This window comes from Tupaia chinensis, unplaced genomic scaffold, assembly GCF_000334495.1.
Source record: "Tupaia chinensis unplaced genomic scaffold, TupChi_1.0 Scaffold000627_1, whole genome shotgun sequence".
NCBI classification, from domain to species: Eukaryota; Metazoa; Chordata; class Mammalia; order Scandentia; family Tupaiidae; genus Tupaia; species Tupaia belangeri.
The window spans coordinates 2,447,677-2,449,421 of NW_006160147.1; the positions used below are offsets into that span (position 1 = coordinate 2,447,677).

The 1,745-nt window shown below is 57.1% G+C and overlaps 1 protein-coding gene across 2 annotated transcripts in view; it reads right to left on the reverse strand.

The window, feature by feature from the left end:
• Positions 1–506: 506 nt before the first annotated feature.
• KISS1 (KiSS-1 metastasis suppressor) overlaps positions 507–1,745 on the reverse strand; it is an 8,257-nt gene continuing 7,018 nt past the window's right edge. For both annotated transcript variants that reach the window (XM_006159197.2, XM_006159196.2), the window contains exon 3: positions 507–934. In XM_006159197.2, coding sequence (XP_006159259.1) covers positions 609–934 — 326 coding nt within the window. In that variant the 3' untranslated portion in view covers positions 507–608. The remainder of the gene's footprint in view (positions 935–1,745) is intronic.

Sequence of the window (1,745 nt, forward strand, 5' to 3'; positions counted from 1 at the left end):
TGTCAGATTTTCCTTCACTCATTCAGTTTAATTTTCATTTTTTTAAAGCATTGATCTGCAGTTGGATGGGGGAGAGGGGTCAAATAACCTGACCCGTCAGCACATCTGGAGGGAGAAGCTGATCTTTTTTTTTTTTTTGGGAGAGATTTTCACTGTAGGGCGCGTGCGCTCGCCAGACAGAGAGAGACATAGAGACAGAAAGCGAGAAATCACCCCCCAGGGGGGATGGTCACGCCGCAATCCCTTCTCCATTCTCCTCTCGGGATCTTGGGCACGCGCGCACACGCGCCCGGCGTGAGTTTTAAGCCACCGGGTCCGGGACGTGAACCGCGGTTGACTACGTGGGAGTCCAGCGACATAGCCATTACACTAACTGCTGGTTCCCGAGAAGCTGATCTTGACAGCAGAGGCATCATAAACCAGCTAAGCTCTCACGGAAAGGAGGAGGTGCTGCATCTGAGCTGCTTGAGAAACCAGCCGCAAGGCACGAGTCTGCGAGTTGGCGCATTTCCTTTATTGTCTCAGGCTAGAAGCTCTGGCCCCCCCTCCCGCCGCCCTGTTTCCGAGCTCCAGCCCGAGCCGAGCCTCGCAGGCACTGACTTCTCCCGCTAGGTGAGAAGTTCGCGGCCGGCACCTGCACCTTCAGGGCGGCCGGGCTCCGCGTGCCGCTTGCCATAGCGCAGGCCGAAGGAGTTCCAGTTGTAGGCCGACAAGTCCTTCTCACGCTGCACCAGCATCGCGCCCCGGGGAGCCGGGATCAGGCGGCTGCCGGCAGCGCACAGGCCGGGCCGCTGGGGACCCGCGGAGCTCTCGGGGAGCGGGCACAGCGAAGCCTCTCGGGGGCGCGGGCCGGAGCGAGCGTGTTTTCTCGGGGCGGCGCAGCGCAGGTTCTGCTCCCAGGGGGCCCGGAGAGCCAGGGGTGCCAGGCGCTGGCCTAGGACAGAGCACAGGGAGGTGAGACTGAGGGGCGAGGATGGAACGCCTGCTCACATCCCGCTGCTGTGCTTTCCCTTTGCTTGTTGACCTCCAGGAAGCTCAGCGCGAACAGGGGAAGTAGCGAGCACACCTGAGCGTGGGGCTAGGCAGTTCACTTCTCCTTCAACATAGCTGTGATTTTGAATGTTTACCAGGATTCTCTCAAATAACTTTTATATTAAATGACTTCCTTTTGGGAAGCAAACGAGGTAGAGCTTGGAAATAAAGTGCCAGGCTCCGTAGCCTAGTGGAGCCAAGTCCCATGTGGGAGACTGTGGTTGGAATCCTGCTTGGTGATTGGAAAATCGTGCAAAGCGTGTGCGCGCCCCCAGTCTGGGCGGGATGCCTGTGCACCACTCCCCACTGGGGCGTGCATTCTCCGTCTCTCTGGAGAGGGCATGCACCTGCTGGTAATTTAAAAAAGAAGGGCCAGCAGGTGGCGTGATGGTTAAGACACTGGACTCCCCCATGGTCCTCCCCGGTTTGGGTCTGGACCTGGTGGCTTGAAACCGACTGGGTGCATGTGCATGCATGCTGAAATTCCAGAAAGGAGAACAGAGGAGAAGGAATTGCAGTGTAGCCTCACTTCCCTTTCTGTCTCTCTCCAGCAAGTGCACACACCCTATGGCAAAACCTGAAAAGAAAAAATAAATAAAAATTTAAAAAATGAAAAAACAAAGAAATCCGAGGTTTTTGCTACACACTAGGCTCTGCCCCTCTCATCCTGGCTGTGGGTTCCCCGTGGGGCTGTGGGACTGAGACCTCCCCCC